At 51.1% G+C, this 25236-nt stretch overlaps 10 protein-coding genes across 10 annotated transcripts; 5 read left to right on the top strand and 5 right to left on the bottom strand.

Moving 5' to 3' along the window:
* The first annotated feature begins 45 nt into the window (after nt 1-45).
* Nucleotides 46-1903, top strand: BJX68DRAFT_248495 (eukaryotic translation initiation factor 3 subunit E). The gene is made up of 3 exons (XM_071041923.1): nt 46-1250; nt 1305-1499; nt 1564-1903. The coding sequence occupies exons 1-3, from the start codon at nt 115-117 to the stop codon at nt 1580-1582; spliced, it is 1350 nt and encodes a 449-aa protein (XP_070893257.1). The 5' UTR covers nt 46-114; the 3' UTR covers nt 1583-1903.
* Nucleotides 1904-2848: 945 nt separating this feature from the next.
* Nucleotides 2849-3679, bottom strand: BJX68DRAFT_209385 (uncharacterized protein). The gene is made up of 3 exons (XM_071037710.1): nt 3265-3679; nt 3134-3175; nt 2849-3082 (listed from the first exon to the last, which is right to left on the bottom strand). The coding sequence occupies exons 1-3, from the start codon at nt 3430-3432 to the stop codon at nt 2903-2905; spliced, it is 390 nt and encodes a 129-aa protein (XP_070893256.1). The 5' UTR covers nt 3433-3679; the 3' UTR covers nt 2849-2902.
* A 2027-nt stretch (nt 3680-5706) lies between these two features.
* On the bottom strand, nt 5707-5975 carry BJX68DRAFT_248491 (uncharacterized protein). Its single transcript, XM_071041922.1, has one exon. It carries the CDS (start codon nt 5955-5957, stop codon nt 5712-5714), a length of 246 nt encoding a protein of 81 aa, XP_070893255.1. The 5' UTR covers nt 5958-5975; the 3' UTR covers nt 5707-5711.
* Nucleotides 5707-7550, bottom strand: BJX68DRAFT_209350 (ArsA family ATPase). Its single transcript, XM_071037709.1, has 4 exons — nt 7267-7550; nt 6762-7201; nt 6117-6706; nt 5707-6064 (listed from the first exon to the last, which is right to left on the bottom strand). The coding sequence occupies exons 2-4, from the start codon at nt 7149-7151 to the stop codon at nt 6022-6024; spliced, it is 1023 nt and encodes a 340-aa protein (XP_070893254.1). The 5' UTR covers nt 7152-7201; nt 7267-7550; the 3' UTR covers nt 5707-6021.
* A 334-nt stretch (nt 7551-7884) lies between these two features.
* On the top strand, nt 7885-8466 carry BJX68DRAFT_259073 (hydroxyisourate hydrolase; the record flags this gene model as incomplete). The annotated part of the gene is made up of 1 exon (XM_071043638.1): nt 7885-8466. The coding sequence occupies one exon, from the start codon at nt 7885-7887 to the stop codon at nt 8464-8466; it is 582 nt and encodes a 193-aa protein (XP_070893253.1).
* Nucleotides 8467-10904: 2438 nt separating this feature from the next.
* Nucleotides 10905-12645, top strand: atfA (bZIP transcription factor atfA; the record flags this gene model as incomplete). The annotated part of the gene is made up of 3 exons (XM_071047203.1): nt 10905-11007; nt 11247-12381; nt 12432-12645. 3 exons carry the CDS (start codon nt 10905-10907, stop codon nt 12643-12645), a joined length of 1452 nt encoding a protein of 483 aa, XP_070893252.1.
* Nucleotides 12646-15941: 3296 nt separating this feature from the next.
* Nucleotides 15942-16458, bottom strand: BJX68DRAFT_272401 (uncharacterized protein; the record flags this gene model as incomplete). The annotated part of the gene is made up of 3 exons (XM_071047202.1): nt 15942-16024; nt 16142-16376; nt 16429-16458. The coding sequence occupies 3 exons, from the start codon at nt 16456-16458 to the stop codon at nt 15942-15944; spliced, it is 348 nt and encodes a 115-aa protein (XP_070893251.1).
* A 2018-nt stretch (nt 16459-18476) lies between these two features.
* On the top strand, nt 18477-19734 carry BJX68DRAFT_209274 (uncharacterized protein). The gene is made up of 2 exons (XM_071037707.1): nt 18477-18675; nt 18752-19734. The coding sequence occupies exons 1-2, from the start codon at nt 18579-18581 to the stop codon at nt 19423-19425; spliced, it is 771 nt and encodes a 256-aa protein (XP_070893250.1). The 5' UTR covers nt 18477-18578; the 3' UTR covers nt 19426-19734.
* Nucleotides 19735-22155: 2421 nt separating this feature from the next.
* Nucleotides 22156-23923, top strand: BJX68DRAFT_248472 (argininosuccinate lyase ARG4). The gene is made up of 3 exons (XM_071041921.1): nt 22156-22272; nt 22336-23166; nt 23219-23923. Exons 1-3 carry the CDS (start codon nt 22218-22220, stop codon nt 23725-23727), a joined length of 1395 nt encoding a protein of 464 aa, XP_070893249.1. The 5' UTR covers nt 22156-22217; the 3' UTR covers nt 23728-23923.
* A 185-nt stretch (nt 23924-24108) lies between these two features.
* Nucleotides 24109-25167, bottom strand: BJX68DRAFT_272398 (uncharacterized protein; the record flags this gene model as incomplete). The annotated part of the gene is made up of 1 exon (XM_071047201.1): nt 24109-25167. The coding sequence occupies one exon, from the start codon at nt 25165-25167 to the stop codon at nt 24109-24111; it is 1059 nt and encodes a 352-aa protein (XP_070893248.1).
* Between the last annotated feature and the right edge of the window lie 69 nt (nt 25168-25236).

The raw sequence follows: 25236 nt of genomic DNA, 5'->3' as shown, positions 1-25236 counted from the left end.
ATTTTCTGAATCTGAAAAGAAGCCGCACACTTTGCTCCTCATCCAGTCCGAAGCCACCGTGCCCCTCGCCCTACCCTTTCTCCCCCCCAGGTCTCTATCCTGTCGCTGTTCACCATGGCAGCTAACGTCCCCCCTTCCGCTGAGACCCTTCTCAGCGGCGCCGCCGCCCACAAGACCGCTGAAGAGATCGCCAACCAGTACGACCTGCTGCCCAAGCTGATCCCCTACCTCGACCGTCACCTCGTCTTCCCCCTGCTCGAATTCAGCTCTGGCCAGGAGGATGATGCCGACATTATCCGCGCGAAGTACGAACTCTTGAAGCACACGAACATGACCGACTATGTCGCCAACCTGTGGCAGGAAATCAACAACTCGGACACAATCCCTGACGAATTCGTGAAGAAGAGGGAGGAGGTTCTCGCCAAGCTGCAACACTACCAGGATGAGAGCGAGAAGATTACGGAATTGCTGCAGGATGAGGCTGTTGTGGGCAACTTGCGGAGCGACAAGGCCGCCAACTTGAAGTTCCTCGAGGAGCAGCACGGAGTTACAATCGAGATGGTCAACAGTCTGTTCGATTACGGTCGGTTCCAGTACAGCTGCGGTAGTTACGGAAATGCTGCCGAGCTGCTGTATCAGTTCCGTGTCCTCTCCACCGATAACGACAAGGTTGCCTCGGCCACATGGGGTAAACTCGCCTCGGAGATTCTCACCACCAACTGGGAGGCCGCGATGGAGGAAGTCCAGAAGGCAAAGGATTCGATCGAGACCCGGCTATTCAACAACCCTGTTGGTCAGCTTCACAACCGCTCGTGGTTGATCCACTGGTCGCTCTTCCCCTTCTTCAACCACGACCCCGCCCGCGACGTCCTCACCGACCTCTTCTTCTCCCCCGCCTACATCAACACCATTCAGACCAGCTGCCCCTGGGTGCTTCGATACCTCGCTGCCGCAGTTATCACAAACCGGAATCGCGCACACAAGAACAGCAGTGCGTACCAGAAGCAGCTGAAGGATTTGATCCGCGTTGTCCGTCAGGAGGGTTACGAATACAACGACCCGATCACCGATTTCGTCAAAGCTCTGTACGTTGACTTTGACTTCGAGGAGGCCCAGAAGAAGCTCGGCGAGGCCGAGGATGTGCTGCGGAGCGACTTCTTCCTCGTTTCTGCTGCCGACGCTTTCGTTGAGGCTGCCCGTCACCTGATCTCTGAGAGCTACTGCAAGATTCACCAAAAGATCGATATCAAGTATGCAGCCGACCACCCCCAGGATAAGAATGGAGTCATGCTAACAATAACTAGGGATCTGTCCACTCGCCTCGGCCTGAACCAAGACGAGGGTGAGAAGTGGATCGTCAACCTCATCCGTGACACCCGCGTCGACGCCAAGATCGACTACAAGGAAGGCACAGTGATCATGAACCACCCTCCTCAATCCGTATACCAGCAAGTTATCGAGAAGACAAAGGGCGCCTTCTTCCGGACACAAGTCCTCAGGTTCGTCACCACCCCCACAAATCCACTGCCGGACCGCAAATGCTAACATACGTTCTTTCTCTAGTGCGGCCGTTGCCAAATAAACAACCCCTTATTCTACACACAAAAGAACTCGTCTTTTTTGTTTTCTCGAATCCAATCCTTGTTGGTTCCGTTCATGTTGGTAGTATTCCCCTGCAGTATGCGCGGGCTTCCTGATTGAAATGAATGGGAAACCCAGCAGAGTGGCATCAGGCCGGCGTTCAGGTGGTCCGCTTTTCGAAGTTTCTTCTTTTCCTCCTATTACCATCCTCCTACCTTACTACCTCTTCGCGTTCTCCTCATATCCTACTCTCGACCGACTCTCGGAAGAAATTTAGCTGAGCAACTACCACCTCGGACAAAAAAAAAACTTCGAGAGAAAGGAAGAGAAGACGTCGAGTTGAACGAAGTCTACTCAAACAACCACTACATCCGTCCACCCTTCACGACCTGAAACAAACTTTCCTAGAAATTCCGCCATGTATTGACTTGACTTGACCTGACTTGATCGATGTTGTTACGAATGATCTACCTATAGAGATTATGGAAATATTTAGGTGTTCGATTCTACCTTCCTCCCGCGTAAAACACAAGATGTAATCTGTAATCTAGATATGGCATATATGTCTTTAAGCAGTTCATCGAGTATCCTTGGGCAAGCAGTATGATATTCAGTACCTCGATTTCGATTTCAGTCTCGTCTATTATGTACATGTAGCCTTGGCATTTCCATTCAATCGTCGAGGTAGTCAGCACAACGATGACCCGGAAGCTTGTCCAAACAAGATAAACAGATGCCGAGGTAGAAGATGAAGAAGCAACCAGAATATGGGGATAGAAATCTAGACGGGGATATCTCTGATGGGAACCTGGGAATCTGGAGAATGGAGCCGAAAACAAAGGGAAACCCGAAAGGAGATGACGATTCATGTGGTTGACTCGATAAATGACTGGGATTAGACGATCTTGCGTATGTATGTAGTTGCGCGCATGCAGTTGGAAGATTGAGGCTGTGGATATCTAGCGCAGTGACCCGAAACACCGAAATAGGGCTATGATGCCAATGATGATATGCGATAACGAGATTATGCCCGTGGTATACGGTTCGCTGTATGTGGAGCATCTGGTGTCTGATGAAGGTGAGATCCCGCTCCCTTCATTGTGGTATCGTTCCTAGTTTGACTCCTTCAACTGTAGGGATCCTGGAGGAGGTCAAGGTCGGTGTTGACCTTGGGAAACAGAGGAGGGAATGCCAAATTAGAGGAAAAGGGTGAAAAGGGTATAGAGATGACCCGTAATATGCAACGCTGGAAAGCACAGCCAACGGCACAGTGTCCCCTGGGCGAAGCGGCCTCCTTGTCGAAGTTGTTCAGTGCAATATATCAACGCCCTCGCCCCGACCCATATTCACCGGGTCGTCTGCGTGGAGGACCCGTGGTGAGCCGAACTGGAATAATCTCATTGATGTACGGTTCTGCCTGTGAATTGGGATCGCCGGCCATCCGGAGAGTCTCTTGTCGTTCGTATTCTCGCGACATGACTGCGAGGTCGTTTATTTGTTCCTTCAAATTGTCAGCATAGCCATCCAGGTATGAGTAAGGAGAAGTACGTACCCGTGTCAGAGGTACGCCGACAATCAGATAACCTTCGCGCCCCTTTTAGTCTCAATCAATAACTGGTTAGGGTGTGTGCTTCCTTCATACGGGGCGGGAAATGGATCCTTGAGGCTATGTCGGAGGTTTACCTGGTACGTGTAAGGCCGAACGGTTGCGGAAGGTCCCAGGAAGTATTGGATCTGGCCTAATACAATCTGGCGGGAAAGTCCATATCCTGGCAGCCAGTACTGTTGAACTTGGGACATCTTCTTCCTCCTTGTGTATGGATTGTGTCTGCACAGACGTGGGTCGAGCATAGGGCGTGTGGCTAAGAGATATCCTTTGCGAGAGGCAGCAATAGGGGTTATGAAGACCTTGTAAGCAAACCCATACAAGCGCCTTCTATAGAGGTATATATACTTCGCATATTCCGGCCATGCAAGGGAGTTATTAGTAAAAGGAATTGTGAATAAAAACGGTCAGCACATCTACGTGGAGATACCTTCAGGATCTGAGACGCCCAGGAGCAGGAGCTGGAGGCGCTCGCTGATCAGCGTGGTCTAATAAACAAGTAGCGGCGGCATTAGGCGATTGAACTCAGGCAACAGGAGAGCTCACGATGGATCCTGTGACAGTCAGGAGCACAACGAGGGAGTTGCGAGGGCGCTTTCTGGGTCTGCTATTCATGTCGGATCCCGGCGAAACCGCCTCACTCTTTTTATCCTCCAACCCTGTTGCGCTTGTAATAAAAAAAAAACAAAAGTGAGGCTTGAACCATCAGAGGAGCTAGACTGCTTTCAACAAATCGAAGCAGTCTGCGGAATTGTCCATAATATCGTTCTGGTTCATCGACCCTCTTGGCGAGTTCTGCGGTGAACCTGCTCCCTGCATCCATAGCAGGCCGCCAGTGGAATGTATGATGCCGTGGCTCCAGGAATGGGGGTTCGAGGGACCATCTCGTAGATTCTCTTCGGGACTGCCCGCAGCCTTCGCTTGTCCACTTGCGCGGAGGGGGTGGGCAGCGTATCCTTCTCGTCCCAATGTCCATAGGGCCCAACATCCTCGGCCAAAGCGGAAATGGCATCTGCGTGAAACGGGGGTCGAAGCTCAAGAGCATGGAGCTTTGATGTGCAGGTTGAGAAAACCAGGTTAAGCCCAGCCCGTTGCTCAAGGAGGAGCCAATCATGTCAATACAGGGCTCAAAGGATCGTTGAATTTGTTTTTCTCTGGCAGTACTCTTCTCCCTGGTTTTCCGGGTCTCAAATCTCGATGCTCAGCCTTCAGGCCGGTCGGGTTCGTTGCAAAGTTGACAAGCTGGAGAGAGATCGTCCGAACACCAAATCTCAACATCTTATGCAAGGATCCAATTCCGGAAAGATGCTTGGCTTTTTCCAGCGCAGTGTCTTCGACAGGGTCGGAGTCAATAGAAACACATACAGGGATTCCCTACGATCGCGATTGGTTCGCTGTGATCCGTCGCGCTTTCGAGGTCCTTCGCTGCCTCGTATTGGAGGCTCCAGGCTTGAGTCCAGCCCACTTCACCAGGCATCACAACACTATATTGCAGAGCAGTATACTCCACACGCATGAAGCTCCCCGGCAAGTTGGCTAACAATGGCCCTTGATTCTTTGGCAGGCGCTAGCCCCTGCTGCTGCATAAACTTACGAAAGCAGCCTGGTATGCAATGGCCACACGGCGAACAGGTATAGGTGGCTTGTTTGGCTGTTGGAGCACTCTGCCTGAATGAAACTGGCGGATGCTCGCATTGCACGATGCCCGTCCCAGCCTGGGAGCTTTACTGCAGGACAGCCGGTGAGATGAAATGCGACTGCGCTTCCTGAGTTATAATCTGATTTTCGCCGTTCGATATCTCAGCGGTTGAAACAAGAGGCTAGAGTCTAGACCCAACGAGCGGGTACTATTGTGGTGGATCAGCACTCGACTGTTCGAAGCCTTGCAGCCGGGCACAAATCGTCAAGAGCTGAGCGACTCAAGGACTTCTCTTGTGGGTCAGAGAAGGCACCTAGGGCTATTATTGCATCTGGGTCGTCCGTGCCCAAGACAAGGTGTAGTGTCCGACGCTTTTCTAGTCCCTGAGTTCGTGGCTTTGAATATGGTCGCTGTTCATCCAAGTGGCTAATGCGACAGAAATTCAGAATGCGCCTCATTATTTGCCAGAATCCGTCTTATCTGCGCCTGTGCTCTTGGTGATGTATGTGGAACTAGATGCTATTGTTTCTAGGAATATAATCCCGCCGGTCGTAGAAAGGTTTTGTCCAGTAATAATAGAGACATCCTTCGAGGTACTCTCCATAACGAATAGATGGCTCCGTGGAGTGTGTCTTGGTCACAAGGAAAGCAGTACGGAGTATGCGACTCCGTACTGACGCTGTCAGTCATTTGAGCGGCCAAGGCAGCTCGGCCTATCAGTCAAGACAGGCTGTTGCCCTCTTGCCCTGCTGGGGCGCTAAGCTGGAGATCCGTGAAGGAAGGTGATCGTGTGATGGTTGTTGACACGAGTGCCGGCCGCCTCAAGAAGGCGAGAATGAGGCGCTGCGGCGAACATTGTAAGAGCCAGTAAGCCGGCGTCGATCCCTAGTATGGATGAGCAGTGGGATGAGAAATGGCAGGGCGCGCAATGGTGATGAGAAGTAGAGGGAGGAGAACTGCAACGGGGAAGGGAAAAAGAAAGCATGGATCCAGCCAGCTGGAACCAAATGAACAAAGATGAACAAACTTGGCCCTTGGGAATAGTAACCCGACAGATACAGTAAGGCATAAACAATGGCAGTGCATAAGAATGCATCGTGTATTATTGTCTATCTCATTCTCATAACTCATGCAAACAACGGTATCAGGCCAAATTCTGCAACTTCATCCGAAACTTATTATATAGCTACACCTCTTACTGCGGGGGGACGTATGGGTTCACAAGCATGTTGCTGAATCTGTGGACAACAATGAGTAAGAGCTGGGGCAGTGAGCGGCATTGTGACTTACTTCTCAAGCTTCTCCTTTCCTCTGACCTCTTCAACCAATAACGGCATCCTGACAACGTTGAAGTCTTCGTACAACTCTTCGATCTGTTCCAGGTACTTCTTCTGCATCTTTCTTCGCGCATTGCATTGCTCGCAGTCACTGCCCTGCTTAGGGAACAGAAGCTGATTGACAACAATAGCGTGTGTATCGATCTCGTAGCTTGTCAGCTCTTGGATCATGCGCTCGGTCTCATACAGTGACAAGAACTCTGCGATGCAGACGCAGACAAAGGTGGTCATATCGGCATTCTTGAATTGAGTGTTGACCTCGGCAATCGTTTCTCTCAAAGACTCCATCTTCTGCAGAAGCTCATCAAGGTTCTGGCCACCTGGCAGCCCACCGCGAGCTCCGAGAATCGAGTTCAGCATAGGGCCAAACTGGGACGATAGCTGCGAGAGCTTTGCAAGAGCCTTCTCGAGGACTGTGGGAAACTGGAGGAAACGAAGCGTGTGGCCGGTAGGAGCAGTATCGAAGACGATGACCTCATAGGATAGCGACTTGACCTGCTTGAGGACTTCGGCAAATGACATGGCTTCATCAACACCGGGGATCTGGTGCCATTAGCGACTAACCTCAAGCCATCGAGTTAAGAATGGTGATACACACGCTGAAAGCCAGGTCCTGCATCATATTTCCAACCCCAAGCCCAGCCATTGGGTCGTCACCTTGGCCGTCGCCGCTCGAAAGGAGATCCTGGATGCTGCCGTTCGGATCGACCTCCATCGCACTGAGGTTGGTATATCCATCGACGAGACGAGCCTCCTTTCCGAACTTCTGGCCAAAGGCATCGCTCAGGTTGTGTGCGGGGTCAGTGGAGATGAGCAGGACAGACTTGCGAACTTTGGCAAGCTGGATTGCGAGGGAGCACGAGGTTGTTGTCTTTCCGACACCACCTTTTCCTCCGACGAAAATCCATCGCAGGGTCTTCTGGTTGACGATCGACTGGAGCGTGGGCTCCATGAGATCGTCGTCGTGCACAATCGCCGTCGAGGACATCTTGGTCTAGGAGGGGATACCGGTTGTTCCTAGCGATGGTTCTGGGAGGTCTGCGAGGTTGAAGAGTTTGTCAGATGGTGATGACCTGTGTGACAGGGTTGAGTTGACCACGTACCGTTGTTGTTGAGTGTTCCCCGCAAATGGTCAAAAGTTCTGGCCGAAGCTTCAGGAAGCGGAAAGAATTGTTAGCGCCCGTCGCTCGCGAATGGAAGTGATGCGATATCGTCGAGGACCAAGGACAAGGAGCAATGACAAAGCCGACCTACAGATAATACAATTATGCGCCAACCCAACTGCCAGCGATGTGTGTGAACCCAGAAGACGTCTAGCTCTCCGTCAAGATGACACGTGCGATGGCACGTTTATGCCTCAGGCCACTTGGGATCGAGGATACCCCCACCAATAAATCGTCCGCCTGCTTATGCCGTATGGCCGGGTTCCTGGAAGCTAAACTCGACGACCTCATAGCTTAAACGAAGATTCCACGGATTCTAACTTTCCTCTAATTACCTCCAGTTGCAATTGACTACAATTGAAGAGTCAATCGTCATACCCGGCGCCGAACCGAGTACCCCACTGCAGGTATACTCCGGAGCTTGAAGGTCACCGTCGGTGGTCTCCGACGCAGACTGGAGATAGAAAAGCAGCGCAACCTTCGTAGTCTTTCAACTTTCTTTCCTCCACTATTTCTTTTCTCTTCTTCAACTTATCTTCAACTACATCGTCCTACTTGATGGACATTGGATCCAGCAGCAACCCCCCATCAAGCGACCAGCTGGGCAAAGTCACGAATCGTCTCAACCTATACAAAAACCACCTCACCTCCTCGTCCCCACCTTCTTCCACCACCTTCACTCCAAAAGTCCCCTCAAACACACCAACAATGGCCGCCCGCGACCCAATAACCTGCCACGTCCTCAACACCCTTACCGGCACCCCCGCCGCCAACCTCCCCGTCACACTCACCCTTCTCTCCTCCACAAACACAACTACCACCATAACCTTCACCGCGACAACAAACGCCGATGGCCGCGTCGCAAACTGGACACCTACCCCAGAAACAGCATCCGCAAGCAGTTCCTCCGTCCCCGCGATCCTCGCAAGCCTCCCCGCCGCCGACACAAAGACAAACTGGGCGCTCCGCTTCGAGGTCGGTCCGTGGTTCGAGGCGCAGGGCGTCGAGAGTTTCTGGCCCGAAGTCGAGGTAAAGTTCACAGTCAAGGGGCGCGGGAAGGAGGGTGAAGAGGGCTGGAGGCATTATCATGTCCCCGTGCTGCTGGGGCCTTGGAACTATTCGACGTATCGTGGGTCGTGAGGTAGAGTTCATTTGTCGGGTTCGGCTGGATTGTTTGTATTGATTTGTAGTGCTGCGAAACTACGTTATACGAAATCGGAATGGGGTGGAGTCGTTCAGTGAGGGTATCGATAGTAATCGATTATCGATATCAGATTGAGATCTAGATAGATGATGATCTTATCGAGTCAAGATACGATACGACGTACTTTTCATTTACTCCGTTTCGTTTTATAAAAAAAGGAACGCTTGGTGGTAGAGTTGCTATACTTCGTACAACAAAATATATTTAGACTTCCAAGGTTATTCAGGGCAACGAAGGTCAGAACAAGTAACATGATCCTTATAATATCTTATACATCTGTACATGCTACGTGCGAGGAAACGTTGGAACAAGACCAGATATAATTCATGCAATTGATTGGTGAAGCTAATTCTTTGACTGCATTGTCGGACGGCCAGAAACTGGCGTCTAAGACGAGGCGCACGCCGCAACTACAATTACATTGCGCCTACCAGAGATGATACTATACTACTACTAACCTGGGCCATAAGAACCCTTCTTTTGACCTCTTCAACGTGAACCTACCTTGTGATATTCATGCTGTTCTGGACAAAGTACTGGCTCTTCGGCAAAAAAGTACCAATCTGCAGGAGACAAAACCATTCCAAGCATGGGGTAACAGGCGATGGCTTTCTTGTCAGAACTAAGGTGGTGCTTGCATGAGGAATGTTTCATGGTGTTCCCGCTAGTTGTGATAACAGATAACGAAGCAAATCAGTGGAGCTTATAGAGTTGGAATTGCTATGCTTTTGGCATCTAAATTCTGGAACAAGACCACGAATTCTGGACTCCCCCTTTTCTAGCCATGTATCAATCCACGGTTGCATGCACAAAATTCAGGTCTGCTTGCCTAAGCACGGATTTCAGTGTGTCCAGATTCCGAGTGGCAAGCAGAACGATATCAGGGGCCAACAAGAGTAAGAATTGAGTGCTCACGTGACCAAAATCCGAAAAGTTGCTTTGCGACTTTGCGTCATCGGTTTCAGTCCCCAATCAGGAGCTGGCTGGGTGGTTTGATTTCCTGGAAAAATGCCCCTGAGAAGAGGCAGAAGCGCCCTCAATGGTCAGTGTACTCCACCGCCCAATATCAACCCCGGCTGAACACATGATCGCAATTCGCTGAGAGCGTGAAAGCAGATTTCAACTTCGAGCGGGGGCTTCGGCCAGGACAAATGACAGGCAAGGCCTTGGTGGGCCTACCAGCTTTCGCAAGTGCCAGTGGCCACCCGCCCGACTGGACCGACAACCTTGGGGCCCACAATGTGTTGCAAAATTCCTGTCGTCGTCACCGTGACTTCATCTTTTCCAGTTGATTCCCCCTTCTAGAGTCTTGATTGCGCCAGGTCTTGGAGGGCTGAGAGATCTGGCTTTTTGAGTGTAGGTTCTGTGACCTCTAAGATTTGACCTGTTGATGTTTGTATCCCTTGGATGGCGACTGGACTTGCTTTGAGTTACCGTGTGTGTGCACGGAATCCCACTCGGGGTTGCGTCATCCACAATTGGTGCAAAGAATTGCTGGAACCCACCATCCTCCAGGTCAGAGACAGCCAACAGAATATTCGACCAAGTCCTCGTTAATCATCGAGATTCTCTATCTGACCAATCGGATCGAGCCTTTTCTTCCTCCCTCAAATTTTCATCCTGTTTTTCAATCAATATTGGATCTCGGTTGGAGTGTAAAAAGGCCTCAGTTGACGGAAGCAGGACAACAGGGCGGCCACAAGAAGAGTATTTGACAGAGGGAAAGGCGACGAGAATCTGGATACGACCGGAACCTCGAGCAGAAATCGAAGAGTGCAACCTGGACGGCAGTCTGGGGGCTTTTGTACGAATCCAGGGTTGCAGGAGTCAAGCCGTTGACCTTCTGCCGCTTACCTCATAGACATCGACCGCCTCCCCTCTCCCTCGTTCTTCCTGCCCCTAAATTTATTGCAGTCTCCCTGGCCAACCTAGACTACGTCACAACTTCTTCTTTCCTTCTTCTCTTCCATCTTCCATCATCATCATCATCATCATCATACCCAGTGACCGTCTCCTCTGGGGTACATCCAGCTTCAACAACAACACTCAATAATGCTTGAGCCTCTGCCTCTGATTCCATAAATCAGTTTGGTCGAGCTCACTACGTCACTTTTCTTCCACATACTCTTCGGATTCTCCCTCCTCGACGCGCCGCTGGCGAAACTTCTTGCGAGGCGTCGACAGAGTTCCGTGTACTTTCGATTCTCTATCGTGTATTGGCCACCCTTTTCAACTCTTATTTTTTACTCAAGTCTTTCGCCACACTGTCCAATCGGCCCAGTGTTCCAGAGCTTTCCGGCTTTTATTTTTTTTTTTCTTTTTGGACCACGGGTCTGCTGCAGCGTCCCTATTCTAATATATCAGCAAAGTAACAATGTCTGCCGCTGTCGCCGCGGCGGTCACCACAAACCTCCCAACTAATCCCAACGCGCATAATTCGCCAATGGATACGAAAAGGCCTAGCATCAAAATGGACAGTGAGTTATCCTGAGTCTGGAACAATCTTTACTTTTGTCTTTCTTGGATCTGTGGTTTTGTGCCACTCGTCCCGACTTCAATGTTATCAGTTTCCTTCGATGTCTTCGGGATGACCTCATACAATCCTTATTGTCTACCCCCCCTCCGATGACGTCGAATATCATCGTCGCTGTTCCTCGCGCCGCGCATTGTCGCGACTTACCCTTTTCTTCTGTATGCTGACAGATTGGCTTCATAGACGCTCAAGACACCAAAGATCAAAAGCCCAAGGGCGACACATCATTAGCACCGCCTCCTCGCCCAAACCCAACTGGCGAGACTGACACCCCCGACTACTTCAACTCCGTTCACAACCCTTTCTCGTTAGAGCCGAACCCGTTTGAGCAATCGTTTGGCGGCTCTGGCGAGACGCCGGGGAAGTCAATCCTTCCTCCTGTCGCATCGATCACATCTCCCGCCTTACCGGGTGCCAGTTCCGCGGGAGGCGCATACAACTGGTCCAACTCGTTGCGCTCAGGGCCTCTGAGCCCTGCCATGCTCGCGGGCCCTGCCGGCGGCAGTGACTACTTTGATGGTATCGGCAGGGGCTTTCCGACCCCCAACGAGTCATCACTACGCACCGGACTGACTCCCGGCGGGGGAGGTTCCATGTTTCCAGCACCGAGTCCAAACTCAACAGCCTTGCTTCAGCAGCTGCAAAGCGGAGGTGCAACCCCCTCCACCATTGAATTTCATCGTACCGCGATGAACGTAGCGAAGAAGAACGGTGGTGCGCCTACATCGAATCCAATCGCCGAAGCAGACCAAATACCCCAGAGTGTAACAACAACAATGGAAATCAAAACAACCCAACCTGCAACAGTCGATCCCTTTGGCCACCATGACGCCGCAGACGCTGCTAATGGGCTATTCATGCTCGCCAAGGGCGGTCAGCCAAACGCAAACCAGTTTGCCGCAGTCCAAAACCAATCCGCTATTCCTCCTCAAAACCTCCAGACTAATGAATTATTACGCGATGCAAATGCCACCAGACGCCAGTCTATTAATGTTAACGGTGTACCGACGGCGAGGGAAGGAAGCGGCGATGTCTCGGATATGCAAAGTGAACAAACTAAACCCGCTGCCCGGGGTAGAGGCAAGAGAAACGCTTCCGCAAAGGCCACAAACACAGCAGGAAACAGGCGCAAGACGGAAGATTCTGCACAAACGACGAACAAGCGTGCGAAACTCAACAACGGTGGCTCTGTCAGCACGGAATCTCCTTCCGAGGGCGAGTCAGATGAAGACCAACAACCGACACAGAAGAAGAAGCAAGGTGACTCGAAGAAGATGACTGACGAGGAGAAGCGAAAGAACTTCCTCGAGAGGAATAGGTATGTTACCCGGTCTTTTGTCTCCTGGATTTTTGCTAAACCGTACGCAGGGTTGCCGCGCTCAAGTGCCGACAACGAAAGAAGCAATGGCTCGCCAACCTGCAGGCCAAAGTCGAATTGTTTACTTCAGAGAATGACGCACTAACCACGACTGTTACTCAATTGCGGGAAGAAATTGTAAATTTGAAGACACTGTTACTTGCTCACAAAGATTGTCCGGTTTCACAGGCGCAAGGGCTTATCTGGAATGCGCCGTACACTTGAGGGAATTAATATTCATGGGTTTAATCGTTTATTCGCTTTTGTACGTTGTATGTGGCTATGTGTACAAACTAGCAAAAGCTCAAGCATGCTCACTGCTATGTCAACCGTAGTATCCACATTCAGCGAGTAGACCTTGGGGTGACTTGACCGAACCCAGCATGGGATCCTACCCATTCATTCCCTTGAGTGATACGCCCCCGACCCTACGTCTGATACCTCACTCTGCCCAAGCCTGCAGATATCGCTCTATGACTTATCCAACTTCATTATGAGCTGTCAAATCTGTCAGGGCGGTCCTTCAGCATGAGGCACATCTTATCACACCAAGTCAGTCACGAGATATACATACATACGTACTCGAGTACAACATGCGGTGTAGATGGCATCGGCATAAACATCAGAATTAGGTCACGCTCCCGTCCTTCATGAAGCTCAACGCGTATGCAAAGCTCGGCTCTGAGATCTACCCGGGCCGACTTGCACCCTGGAGTTCGCGGCTTCGAAATCAGGATTCAGATGTGCCCCTGCGTTAGTGCCATGTATTAGCATCGAGTGCGTTGTTAGTGGTAGCAGTAGGCAGTATCTCCATGAGGATCCCTGAGGCCACGCCTGCTCGGATTGCAGATTGGACTGGCATCTACCTGACTAGTACGCACCACTTGATCTGGGTTCATCGTTAGACTTGAGTCAAGGGACAAATTGAGAAAGTCAGCGGTACTGCTAGGTATGTCTGGCAGGCTTATATGTTAGGCAAGAGCAAAATAGCAGATTAAGTAATTAGAACTGTTTGATCTTCCCGTTAGCCAAGCTATACATTGCCAGGCTCTGAAGCGGCTAGGATAGCAAGGCCATGTTCTTGACCAAATGAGTCTATGAGACTGCTAAATGCCCTGTCCAGGTTTTGTTTGCATACACTCGCAACACAGCTCAACTCAGCACCCCCGGAACAATTTCTCCTTCTCATAACCCCCCCTCTCAGCCTTGCACAAGCGCTTCTTCTACCGAGTTAGTCTACCCTCAGGCGAGTCTCTCAAATTGAGTCTATACACACTCTGATACCTACACTCGCACGATGGTTCTCCTACTCACCCACATGCTCCCATCTTCGGCTCTCAAGCAGCCACCAACTCCTCCCTCACTATCACACAACCCCTCACCAATTGATCCGTCGCCCGCTCAATCGTCACCAATACCTAACGGCCGAACCTCCCTCCGACCCCGACCTCCCGAAACAGGTCTAGGACGATTCCCACCCCGCCTCGTGGACCGAACTTCTCGCTCGCTCCATACTCCACACCCTCGCAAACGTCGTCAGCACCGCGCCTAAATGGCAGCCGCAGCAACCACCGCGTTGCCCAGAGCCAGAGACGCCGCTGTTGATTTTGAAACTGAGCACCCTGTACACGCGACGCTGCTTGCGATTGGTGTGCTAGCTATCCTCACACCGTGGGTTCCTGAAATACTAGGTTTTGGCGAGTTGGGGCCTATTGAGGGGTCTTTTGCTGCGAGGTGGCAGGGCTTGTATAAGGGGTATGTGCCGAAGGGGGTCGCTGTTTGCGTTCTTGCAGAAGGTGGGTATGAAGTGGCATCGGTGAGTATGAATGGAGGGGTTGAATGGGAAGACGAGAAGTCCGAGATCAAGGGCTGTTGGAGGAAGTAATCAATTGAGAGTGCTGTTTGCTGCCCTCATGGTCGACCGCTATCTAGCACTGTGCTAATAGTTACTTTCATAGTACCGTGCGTCAGCAGGGCCAATGAAAGACTGGGTGGGGACGCCATGAGATTTGGAAGGGGTCCATCCTAGTCCAGGTCGATAGTCCAGATGAGCATCCTGAGAAGACACTGCAGCTACGATTATCGATAACAGTTGACAATTACCAGGGCTCGCCCCTCCACCTGCGCTCAGGCTAACCCGCTAGAGCCCGCCCGCGGGCTTGTAGATCTGAACCTTCAACAACCAGATTACCGATAGATATACTACGCTAGGACCTACATAAGCGGCGCTCGAGCACTGCAAGACTACAAGAAGAGGTAGATGGGAGGTGTCAATTGATCAATCTACTAGCTGCGGAGATCTGCCCCTCCTTCCGCACTTGTGTGGTACACAGACTTGGCGTCTGGAGTTCGATGCTCCGGTTCTCCGTAATTGCTTGTTCTCGTCCCTGCTTTTCGGTTCGCCCCTGTTACTTTTGCTTTTTTATCTCGATCCTGGTTCCCTGATTGTCGACGTCGATTTCGTGCTTGTCGGTGGGAGATTCAAAAGTAGGTGTCCTATGAGATCATGGGGAGATGTCATTTTATTGAAGCATATCTATGTAGTCGATGTTGAATAACCTGCCACGCCAACCCAAGCTTATCAACCACCCACCCACACTGAAGAGATAGGCGACTGGTTTTCGGTTATCCCTTGCCTAGAGATTAGAATGAGGTGGCATCGGGTGCGATGCGGATAGATTAGATTGGGTTTAGTCCGTGAAGACCGAAGTCAGGTCGAGGCGGGTCTGTAGCGGAGTAGTAAGGGGGGTGAACTTCAATGAACTAAGCATGGTCTTCAGTATCCAGGACTATGCTGTTTGGGAAGAGCGTCATGTTGGTACCGATGGGGTCTGAGCTACCCACTCACGAGTACCACTTCAAAAGATGTATATCTTGAGCACTTAGGAGAGAGATTAAGAAAAGAAGCAAGGCCCTGTAGTACGCTAGGATAGGGAGGCTACAAGTATGCCTGCATGAGGGCTATTGCGGGCAAGACGAAAGGGAGGGTATTGTATGGGTGACTAACCTTCCAAAAGTTGTCTAATTTTCAAGCGCAAAAACTTAGTCCGGTACTGGAGGTTACGCAGACCGTCCCGAGCAACGTGTTGAATAATGACAGAAGGATGCAAACGTGTGGATAGTAAAATGGTCAAGATAACCGTGCCCGAAATGTTGTAATGTGGACTCCTCCCTTGCGTATATGATGCCCGATAAACTCCTCGCTAACAAAACCCGAAAACATAAAACGGTCAAGTGACAAGTGATAAAAAAAAACATTAATGAGGGGAACTTTGGTGAGGCCTCTGGTCGCTAAGATAGTGATGGAATGGTGACAAAAGAAACCTCGAGGTGAGGAAGGTGATCGATGAATGATGACAGTGGCACTCGGCGCTCCGGAGTAGCGGCGGCGGGACGTAAGTCGTTGCGTATGCAAGGGGTAAAGTTTAACAAATGTGATCAAGTGTAGAAGGAAAAGAAGTCATTAGGGTATACAGCAAAAAAGCAGATGAACAAGTAGAAGATAGGTAGTCGTGATAAATTCACTCAAATCGTCGGCGCTTTCGCAGGTCATCTCGGCTGAGGAATCGCCGGATTCTAGAAACGAATTTTGACTTTGTAGTTTCTAGCCGACGTTAGTATGAGTTCAAAGATAGGTCATATAGCCGAGACGAGAAGACAAGTCACAATCCAGCGTCTCGACTCTTGGGCTAAAAAAAACGTGGAATGCTGGCAGACTCACCGCTGTACCTGCGTAGTGGGTGCTTCGAGTAATGTTCCGGTAGTGATCGTGGAGAAGAAACTACTTCTGACCAGTATGAGATATCTTGGTATCCTGAGAAGTGCTTCGCTGCGGACCACGGGTTTTCATCGTGTGATTGTAGCTGGAGTGCGACGACATGTGGGTACAGGCCTCCTAATGGGTAAAGAAGCTCTTCAGAGGGCCGGACTCTGTTCAAGTCGAGACTTTGGCTTGTCTGGAAATTGTTAGAGGGCGAAAGGAGCTGTGAAGGCAACATGCAGACTCACGTAAGGTTCGTAGTTGGATTTGTAGCTCATGGTTGCGAGTAACAAGGTTAAGGTTGGAGCAAGGTCTTTGTCTGGAGGCACGTTTTGTATTGTCGATAATCGATCTGGATAACCATCGCGGGAGGCAGCTTCAATTCTTATATCGCGAAGTGGACATCTGGAGGTCTGAGGTCAGGCAGTCCTACGCAGTGGTGACGAGAGTGGAGCTGTCTAGCGCATGGCATGGACAGACCCTGGCCAGCGCAGCTGCTCGTTTCTTTTTCCTGCGGAATGTGTTTATTAATTTAACGAAAGGTCATTCTAGCGTCAGTGGGAGGATCATGGTCGGGGCTTGGGCCATCGTGATTGGAGCATGGTAAGATCGAGCGAGAGATCGAGAGACATCGAGCCAGATGATTTGAATTCAGCACACAGAATGATCTCATTCCCCCCAATGACGAGGCCCAAGTGCCTGCACTAGTCAATTAACCTCCGGATGGTAGGCTTGGAAGCTTCGCTAAACATAACTAGCGCCAAAATTGCCAAGTTGGAGGTGTCCATTCGGAGAGGTTCGGTTTAACACAGCAATCAACACGCGTGTCTTGCTCTAGGGCATTTGGAGTTTCGTACAGCAGGATCGTTGCTACTTGCGGTGGCCGGTCACTCGTGCGGTCAGGCGCAATTAGTAATTACTAATGGGTGACCTTGGACAGAGGTGGAACTGGGGATCCGCACCGCCGCGGGACCTGATCCACCCTCCACGCTTACAGGGGGGTTCTTGTCTAGCTGCCGCTGCCAACCGGGGTGCCCGAAAGCTGATCTGCCAGACTGCCTCTTGGGGCGAATGGAGCGAGTGCGAAAGGAGACGCCCCCTTGCGTCCGGGTACAATATCTCGTCCACGTTTCTGGAGAAGACAAGGCTGCACCTGCAGGGTGACCATGATAACAACGTCAGGGACGTAGGTTCCCTTCCACTCTCCCCTCACCTTCTCATCCGATCGTCCAATGTTACCCTTGCTAGTCCAGGTTGGACCGCCATTTCACTAGGCACAGCGACGCGTGGGTCACATCGCCAAGGTGGGCGGAAAAGTGATATGATCGCCGAGGATCGTTGACTTGTTGAATGTTGACTCACTGCCTCTGTGGCTCTGCAAGCTTGGAATGCGAGTATTCGAGGAGAGCTGTCACAACCCCGGTTGTTGACTATTGGATTTTCGGCACGGAATACCCCAGTTCTGGTCCTAAAAGACGCGAGTTAGAAAGCATTCCGCCAATCAATCAGCATTCCTCTCCAAGACAAATGCAAGGTAAACAATGAGACAACGGCGTATGCGCATTGAGTCCAGACCTTTTGGGATACGGAAGAGCCAGTAGTCAAGGACACGAGCCTGCAGCTAGGCCCCTTCTGCTCTAATTCTGGTATTGACTCCTGCCCAAAGAAGGATTCAAGGATGGGCTAATCGGTCTTCAAGTCCGTGCTTTGAATCTGAGAGTCTGGACAGATGCTGTCCAGGTACTCGGGTCAGACGCCGAGGGAGACTAAAGGTACGGGGTAAATAGTCTTCTGAATTGATGCTTGGGCCATTCCTAGATAAGGCAAAGGAACCGACAGGAGCGACAGACAGTGGCACGGGGTTGATACGGCTTGATCAACCGCGTGCCTGAGGCTGCCGTGCGCCAGCCCTTTCAGCACAGCCACTCCCATCGCGAACCCCGAGGCTGCGCCACGGCTCCACGCACCGCCGCTTTTTTTTTTTCAGTCTGTGGCTAGAGCAATATGTGGCTTGACGCCATTTTTCGATAGGAGCTTTCGCTCATGCACCAGATCCTCGGGTTCGCGAGAATCTCCTGTCCCGCGCTCCACCCTCCCCGGCGGAACCGGCAGATAGCTTACTGGGACGGCGCTTCCACCATTGATCATCGCGTTCTTGGGCCTTCTCCCATTTTCCTTTTTGGCAGGGAACATCAACTCGTGCTTCGGAATGACCGTGCTGCGCTCGTACCAGGGAGAGAGGAGAGTCGTGGCTCCGGCTATAAGGAGGACCACCTCCCTCCACTTGACGTCTCATCCATAGCAACAATCCAAATTTCTATATCAAACATTCAAATCACCTCCTGCTTCTCTTCGCTTCTTAAGCAGCATTGACCCAACTCTATGCCAAAAAGAGCTAATGACGCTGAACGTGCACAGTACCGGCAAGGAAGCTTCACTGTTTATGGTTATGCACGATCGCTCTTTCGTCGCCTCAGTGCCCTTTCCATTCGCAAGTAAGACCCCTCTGTCCTCCTAATCGGTCCCAACTGCCCATCAACAATTTATCTAAAACGCAAACTCCCTTGATAGAGTCAACACGTCTGGAAGCTGAACAAAGTTCCGGTAGATCTGAGCCTTTGAATCCCTCATTGATGGATCTACCCTCTCCAGGAGCTCAGAGCCTCAACATGCACCCAAGCACACCAAATGGGCTGTCTTCCAGCTCAGATCTCTATCACGTACCTCTTCCAGATTGGTATTCGCACTACATGGCTTGCTTGCGGTACTTTCTGGACCACGCACAGCACTCAACTGCAGTGCAATCTCTTGCAGCTTATATCAATATACGACTTCCATGCCAGCAACTATCAAACCCTATTTCATCTTTTACGCCCGACGCGACCTCTTCGGACAAGGGGACGGCTTCTCAAGTTTCACTGCGCCACTACATTCGGCGTCTCATTGTGACAGGAAACGACACCATGCCCATCCTTGACGCCCTCTTCGGTACTGACTGGGAGGCTGGCATTGGCTGCATTCGCCGACAGGAGAGAATCAACTACCTGTTCACGGCGAAGAGTAACGGTTGGGCGCCGACAAAAGCCGCTTACGACATTCTACCGGACGAGCACACCCCGTTCCTACGACCTCTTCACGATGCGACAGAGCAGGAGCTCAGCATGGCTGAAACTCACTGGAGCGAGTGGCTCGCGATGGAAGACTGGATGGTGGGGCCCCGCAGCCCATGGGAAGGCAGCACTTGATGAATTGACGAATTTATGACCTACGACTCTGTCGCTCTTTTTGTTGATTTCAGCTTATTCTACTTTTGGCCATTTCCTTGTGTCCGGACAAGCAGTATCCCAGACTTAGTCTACTTCGAGTGTGTCTTAGCGAGAGAAAGAAAAATCAAACATGTACAAACTCCTGTTATTGACTATTATTATCCACATCAACGATGTGCACTTGAGAAACAGAAACGGCCTCAACCATGCCGACACTATCGAACGGTCCAAAAAAGGTGGAGAAATTGGATTTTTTTCCTGACATGCGTGAGTCCAGAGCAGAAAATTAAGAAGAGAAAATCGTTAAGAAATGGGGTAAAAGACGCGAGACAAGATTTTCCTCTTGCATATGCACCGCCACACCTCGGTCTCCCCGAGCCCTACTGGTGGAGACCCTGTACAGTAGTCCTTTGCAGGAGCTTGTCCATTTTCGGTTCTAAATTCAGTCCGTGCCCGTTCGTACCTTGAGCTCTGGATTCTAATCCCTGTTGTTGAATGCTGGCCTCATGTTTATGAGTTTCTTTACGTGATGGTGTGCGATCCAGGATCTGGTCCCATTTGCCCATCATCCCGTCCCCAACCCAGCGTTCAGGGGGTCGATCAAGCGAGCCGTCTCTCCCTAGCAACCGATTCGTTCCCAACTCCCAGGCTCCCGTCCTTCCGTCCCAGCATCTCGGCGCGATGTCATGATTCAGAAACGAGACAAGATGTGATCTGTCAACCATTAATATATCTAGGACGGCCCAAAATAAGTGAGGCTTGCTCGTATGCCCAACGACACATTGTCGTGGCTTTGAGGGTCTCGACCACTCTTCTGGGTCATTTCATCTATATTTACGTATATCCTCTCCAATCTAAAACTCGAGGAGTCGAGTCCCACTAGTCACGCACCTCCACATGGCACGGCCAGGGCAACCCTATGCGACACTTTCAGCTTCATTCGGCCTCGGGCACTTTGAAGCCCTGAATCCTGAATCCTGAGATCGACATGAGGATCAGCCCACGAGGTTCCGATTTTCCTCGAACCAGGAATTGAATCTCCATTCCCCCTTTTCAACTTTGACAGCTAGCCTCAGTGGGGCTGACGTGTCGTGTACCTGGTTGTCGGGTCCTGGGCTCCTGGCAGCCTCCCGCTTGGCTTATGAAGTCTAGGAAATGGTGCACAATGCATGTACACCGTCCCAGGTGTCTGGAACATGCTAGGCCACGATGGGTATGACGAGGATCCCGTGCTATGGTGTACGCTACTACATACGTCAGTTGGTCCTAGGGACCCAGGGGGCCCTGCCAACTTGGCAAGTGGACCATCCCCATACTCCGTATTTGTATCACTATCTCCACAGCGTCTTATGCGCGTACTGTTTCAGCTTGGACGTTCAGCCAGCCACGTTTTTGACAGCTATTTCCGAGAAACAGAGCATGATCTAACAGTCTGGCAAGCCCCTACGCAGGCCGGTCAAGCAGAGTCATCACCACGCGGGAATCTAACCCTCTAGCCTCCTCTCCTCTCGCATGTCAAATGATAATCCTCTCGGATTTTCTTCATCGAGAACTTTTGGATCAGAAGAATATGCCAAGCACATGCCCGTATTCACCCCGAAAGCCGTCCATCGTACATCTTCTTCTACGCCATCAAGCATCAAGTGGCCAGTCCGGGTCGATGGACCAGGGACCAAGGATAAAACGGTGCGTTAGTGAGGCTAATATCACACTCGGAAGTTACGAAGAGGAAACCATTTCAAAGTATGCCCAGTTGGACCTCTCCCGTCATAGAGAGTTCGAAAGTTCCCCGCTGGTTAACACTTAGTTCTATCCCACAATATTTCTGGTTCATTGACTTACTCTCATGGTTGAACAATCTAATTATTTAGAGCAGTGTAGCTGACTAGGCTCTGCATGCTTCTTTTTGCGGATTCCGTCAGCTTCTAAGCCATTGCAGCCCGGTAAGAGGATATCAACAACAAGGTGAGATTCTCTGCGAATGGGTTCTATGACCGTCCAGTCTGTCGGAGCGAGACTTGCAAACTCTCCAGGGTCTTCATTCAATTTATAAGGCTTGTTATGGTGATAAGTCAGGTTGAAGAGTGGTGAAAGGTACACAAACCATGCGGTACTGCGTATCTATACAAGTGTACAAAGCACAGAAGCCAAAGTGTCACAGAGTCAGCTCATGCTGGAGGTGGACATTCTACAGAGCTTTCGTCACATACAAACAGAACAGCGAAGATGTTAAAATTAAGGTACCCTATGCAGAGCAAAACCAGGGATTAAACTTCGCCTCAACTTAAAGAACTTGTTCGATGCTTCGTCAACAAGCAACCACTTGCCATGAACTCTCGGTTTCCAACCTATACGCTCTTCTTACAGTATGAAGATGATATTTTGATCCAACCTTGGAAGCATAAACTACATTCGCTTTTGGAGAGTAAAATATATAGTGGCGTGAATTGCTGGGATGGGTGAATGTCAAGCTCAAGAACATCATACGAGAATCTTGAAGCAACAAGGTGATTCTTCTAAGTATTAGCCAGCGTACGGAGCCTAATGTGCGGTAATGATGAATTTTTGACAGCTTTGCTGAAGCTGGCCCAATTGTCACTCTGAACTCGGTGTAGATGATCTTCTTATGACTCATCCCGATACGGCTAGCGCACCTCACCCGCACTGAATGAATCATTTTCGATTGTAGGCGAAGAAAGATAGCCCTTCTCAACATCAAACAACGCTTGATTTTCGTCAATTCCTATCCGAAAACCCTCAATTGCTTCAGAATGAGTGGTGCTAAGGCTGTCGCAGAGAACATGCTGTGGGGAGGTCGATTCACTCGTCAGTTCCCCCTTCAAAGCTCCATTCAAACAACAGAAGACTAATGAGACATCCCGACTTCAGAGGGCCTCGACCCCCTCATGGTTCAGTACAACCAGTCCCTCCCCTACGACCGAATCCTTTGGAGCCAAGACATTGCTGGCTCGATTGCCTTTGCCCGCGCGAACACAAAATCCGGCATCCTCACCGCACACGAGTTCTCCGAGATTGAGCGCGGATTCAAGCAGATCGCCGAGGAATGGAGCACAAACACGTTCGTCGCCAAGGAGAATGATGAGGATATCCACACTGCCAACGAGCGCCGTCTGTCGGAGATTATTGGCAAGGAAATTGGAGGAAAACTACACACTGGTCGCTCCCGTAACGAGCAGATCGCAACCGACATGCGTCTGTGGCTGCGCGATGAGCTGCGCAAGCTGGACTCCTTCCTCTGCGACCTGATCAAGGTCTCCATTGCCCGTGCCGAGTCCGAGATCGACTACCTCATGCCGGGATACACTCACCTCCAGAAGGCCCAGCCCGTCCGCTGGAGTCACTGGCTCCTGTCTCACGCGACCGCTTTTGCCGACGAGCTCAAGCGTCTGCGTGAGGTGACCAAGCGGGTCAACCGCTCTCCTCTCGGTACTGGTGCTCTGGCTGGAAACCCGTTCAAGATTGACCGTGAGGCTATGGCCAAGGAGCTGGGATTCGATGGCCTGCTGTACAACTCCATGAACGCTGTCGCTGACCGTGACTTTGCCATGGAGACCATGCAATGGGGTAGCTCGTTCATGCTCAAAATCTCTCGCTGGGCCGAGGATTTGATCATCTACTCCAGTCTGGAATTTGGCTTTGTTCGCCTGTCGGATGCCTACTCCACCGGCTCGTCCTTGATGCCTCAGAAGAAGAACGCTGGTAGGTCTTTCTATCTGCATTGGCTGATTCAGCCAGCTAACGAATATAATAGACAGCCTGGAGCTTCTGCGTGGTAAGGCTGGTCGTGCCTTTGGCCACATGGCCGGTTTGATGATGACCATCAAGGGTCTCCCTACTACCTACAACAAGGATCTGCAGGAGAGTGTGGAGCCTCTCCTCGACCACATCAAGACCGTCGGTGACAGCATCCAAATTGCCACCGGCGTCCTTTCTACCTTAACGACTATCCCCGAGAAGATGGTCGCCGCCCTGGCCCCAGAGATGCTGGCCACCGAGTTTGCCGACTACCTAGTGCGCAAGGACGTTCCTTTCCGCGAGGGCCACCACATCTCCGGCCGTGTTGTTGCCCTGGCTGAGAAGCACAACATTCCAATGGACCAGCTCTCCCTCGAACAACTCAAGGGCGTCGACGCTCGATTCGGCGATGATATCCAGGAATGCCTGGACTACGAGCGTGCTGTTGAGTTGAAGGATGCTATTGGCGGTACGAGCAAGCGTGCCGTTCTAGAGCAGACCTCTGTCCTCAAGAGCATTCTGTAAGGAATGCTTGACTTTAGAAGATGAAAGCACTTTTGGTGGCGAATTAGATGGAAAAAGGCAACGTTTTAGGTTTATCATGATATATCGTTTAATACATAGAGTGGTTTAGGTGTTCGTCTAAATGCTAGTCCAGTAGTGTAGGGGATACAGTATATGGTACTATTGTACAACAAGCTCAGCTCCAGGCTGGCATAAGAGTAGGATATCTAGTCTTTGGAGGTGCTTTCTAAGGGGTTCGTCTACACCGTGAGCAAGATAGGCCAAAAAAAAAAGCAATGTTGAACAGAAGAAAATACCTAAAATGGGAAAGAGCGATAACTGTCCACTCCACGGTGGACCGTAATAGGACACCGGCCGTTCAGGGACTTAACACTTCCAACCTCACTTTTCTTCCCTTTCTTCTCCCTCTTTATCTTCCTCAACTCTCTCACATTCGTAACGCTGAGACTGAATGCTGGGTCGAATCGAGGCAGTCGTTGAGCCTCTCCTTATGCTCTCTGTTTTCTCTTTTGCCCTCTCCTTCTCCTTCTTGCACAATCCCTCTCTCGACAACCTCCGCCATCTGAACCGATACGCCGGCGGCGCGGTTGAATCACGCGGTGAATCAATTAGCCTGAAGCTCAATGCATGAGAATCAGGCTCTACAGGCAGCGTATCAAAATTGGCCGTGAGAACCGCCCCCTCGGGAGTGACGACGGGCGTTGGTAGTCCAGCAGAATGACAGAGTGATACCAGTTTTCTATTTCGCCATCGGTCGTCGTAGGGCACGTTGATGAGCTCCCGTGAGGGGTTTGAGGATAACTCGACTCGGCCGCGGTAGAATCCCGTGTCAAAGAGCTCGGGGGTGGTTTCGAGAGGCGTTTGGCTGGAGGCGCTGATGTTGTTCATGAGTGATGTCGTGGAGTCTGGGGTTGGCGTGGTTGCTGAACGTTGGCGGAAGGCTGGGTGGACGGAGGATGGATGTCGAGGAATGGATATAGTGGGAAAGTATGCGCCTTTCGAGCCTGAGCTTTTCCTGGGCTTGGGGTCTACCGGAAAGGTGGTGGATGGAAGAGCTTCTGGTGAGTCTATCCGGGCACGGAGTTCTAGTGACTGAGTCGGTGATGGGTCTGGGGGTGTTGTTCTTGACTGATCGTTTCGTGTGTCTAGTGTGATGGTCTCAACGGCCGTGCCTGGCGGCTGACTTCCCGCTTGGGCGGGACTGGTTACCTCGCCTGCCTCGATAGCCTGGAGTGCATCTTTGGTGCGGCGGCCAGATTGCGACTGGAGAAGAGTGAACTGCTTCCGCTTCTTCTTCGCACGATATACTAGATAGGCGATGAGGGCTATGATGACCAGAAGAGCAGCCACACCCCCGGCAATACCACCAATCAGCTTTGTGTTGATCTGATGGCTCGACGCCTGGGCATTGACGGGAGTCGAAGTCGCCTTAGGGCTCATGGTCTCCGACGAGGCAGGGTTCGTGGATATAGAGCTCGCCGCACTGGTAGTAGGGGTCAATTCCTCTCT

This window comes from Aspergillus pseudodeflectus (genome assembly GCF_044049435.1).
Source record: "Aspergillus pseudodeflectus strain CBS 756.74 chromosome Unknown BJX68scaffold_80, whole genome shotgun sequence".
Classification (NCBI taxonomy): domain Eukaryota; kingdom Fungi; phylum Ascomycota; class Eurotiomycetes; order Eurotiales; family Aspergillaceae; genus Aspergillus; species Aspergillus pseudodeflectus.
Note: the sequence above shows the minus strand (reverse complement) of the source record. Positions and strands in the feature narration are given on the sequence as shown.